General features: G+C 34.1%; 1 protein-coding gene across 1 annotated transcript in view; it reads left to right on the forward strand.

The window, feature by feature from the left end:
• The window catches only part of LOC109545046 (serine proteinase stubble), a gene marked incomplete in the record, with an annotated part of 47,849 nt that extends 45,440 nt beyond the window's left edge, over positions 1-2,409 (forward strand). Inside the window, 1 exon segment of the mRNA XM_048662098.1 lies at positions 2,022-2,409. Coding sequence (XP_048518055.1) covers positions 2,022-2,251 — 230 coding nt within the window.
• Between the last annotated feature and the right edge of the window lie 51 nt (positions 2,410-2,460).

The raw sequence follows: 2,460 nt of genomic DNA on the forward strand, positions 1-2,460 counted from the left end.
CTGACGTAATCCACCATAAGGTTAGCTTCGTTTAAGATATGTGGAAACATTTGTTTTAATTTTCCAGTAGAAAAAACTGGACTGAGTTTTGATCGTACAGCTTTCCACCGTGGATTTTTAGCCATGAACATAAAATTGGACAAAATCGGATCGTGTTCGTAATGGGCCACTGATCTATTTTGAAAGTATTCAAAGTCTTTTTGTAGGATCAATTTTACTAGCTTTGGGGATTGAACCACCAAAACTGGTCGATCGAATACGAAAATTCCAAAGTAGTCCTTTTTGATTTTATGGCTTAAGTCACCCAACCATTCTCCTAGCGTTGTCTTCATTATCAAGGCGGGCAGCATATTTCCGAGCAGTGGTATAGGTTTAATGTAAAATACATTCTTTGATTTCCAGTAGTTGAAATTTCTAGTGAAATATTTATATAATAGGGTAGATATTAATACCAGTAAAATGGTACACAATATTAACACAGCAGCCATCTACAAAGAGTAAAATTTTAGAAATACTAATTATCCGTTAAATGCACGTTGATTGCGTATTCTACTTACATGTATTGGCTTGTGTCCTCAGCTTTTGCGTTTGCAATAAATCACCACACTTTTCGTAAACCGTAAATTTCGTATTGCTGGGCTTTGCAAACTTCAAACTTTTTGTTATACTTTTCTTGAATTAAATTTAACTCCCGTCCTCATTTGAAAAATATCCGAAATAATTTTGCGCAAAGCAATGAGCATATGTCAATCCTTCTAACAACTTATCCTTTTTTATATACTTATTTGACACGAAAATGTTAGCGGAATGCTAATAATAACTCTATTTAACTTTTCTAACTAGCAATCACTTTAGAATATCGACATAACTGCAATATGATGTAATTGCTGTTTAAATCGAAAAAGATCAGGGTCGGCTCATATCCATCAGTATTTTATTTCAGAGCACGTTATCCCAAATTTAAATCAAGAGGAACAAGCCAAAAATAACAACGAATGGCCATACATTTATACATAAATAGGACTTGGGCTTAAGAATTCCACTGAAGATGTAGGCCGCTTATGGTTGTGAAGCTAAACAAAATCTATTTGCCGCCTATTTGCAAATTTATACCTATATGTTGGCTTTATCAACGAGAAAAAACGAATTGCTAATTTATTATATGTATTTATTCCAGCTATTTGCTGATTAATATAGTTTTTTCATAGAATTTTCAGCTATAGATATAGATATAGATATAAAATACTATTCAAATTGTTTATTATGGATTGCTAAACGCGACCCTGGGATACTGGATAATTGTTTTAAACATTGTATGTGACTGATACTATGTAATCATACAATTATTTATTTATTGAAAATAATTAGTGCTTTAAGTGCCTATCCCAATTATGTTTCAGTTACTGCTACGTTTTCTTATCTCATAGTCAAAAAAGAACAATTGTGGAGGTTAAAAATTACATGTTTAAATTGGTTTATTATTGCATATTTATTTACTAAAATATCATGATAACGGCTTATTTTGACCGTAATTTGAATAACAATCGATAATATGATGTAATGTTTTCACCAAGTTTAATTGTTCGAAAAATGTGCAAAGCAATAAACTTATTTCAGCCCTTCCTAAATAATTCCACGTTCAATAGTAGTTTCGTGTTCGAACCCCGCAAATAAATTTGGTTGATAACTGTGGTGTTTCATTATTAACGACTCGGAGCATCCAGCATTTATGAAGCCACGAAAGAAGCACTAAAATGCAGGTAAGTTGATTAATATACCGAGTAACATATATTAAGATTGAACCGAGTCACTGTCTAAAGTGCACACTTTATTGGAAACACCCTACACATGTTATTTCGCGTATCAAATTTAATTTAGGTTAGTTAATTAATCAAAAATTGTAACCAAATCATATTGGGCAATTTATGTAATATGCAACAACAGCCCTTATCCAAATTTGTATTTAATGTTGCTTAAAATACTAAGATTATTTCCACTAATTGTACTAATTATCCAACAGGGTGATTCTGGCGGCCCACTTCAAATTCGCAAGAACAACAGATATTACCTTATTGGCATACCTTCAGTTGGCTTACAGTGCGGCCAAGTGAATGTTCCCGGAGTATATACATGGGTAGCATCATATTTACCGTGGATTCAACAATACATATTTATTGAGTTGAGGTGCCTCAGGAAGTCTTCAAGTTCAGTCAGACCATGGCCCCAAACAACAAAAGTGTCATCAACATAGCGGAACCAACACTGAGGTTTCCTCACGGCTGTGTCCAGAGCGTTCTTTCCAAATTTTTCCATAAAATAATTGGCTATCACTGGACTAAGAGGGCTGCCCATTACTACTCCATCTGTCTGCTCAAAGAATTCGCTGTTCCACTGAAAGTAGGTTGTGGTTAGACAGTGTTCGAAGAGTTTGGCGATGTCTGGTGGAAATTCCCTCGCAAC

This window comes from Dendroctonus ponderosae, unplaced genomic scaffold, assembly GCF_020466585.1.
Source record: "Dendroctonus ponderosae isolate FM_Combo_2020 unplaced genomic scaffold, Dpon_F_20191213v2 Dpon_F_20191213_1, whole genome shotgun sequence".
Classification (NCBI taxonomy): Eukaryota; Metazoa; Arthropoda; class Insecta; order Coleoptera; family Curculionidae; genus Dendroctonus; species Dendroctonus ponderosae.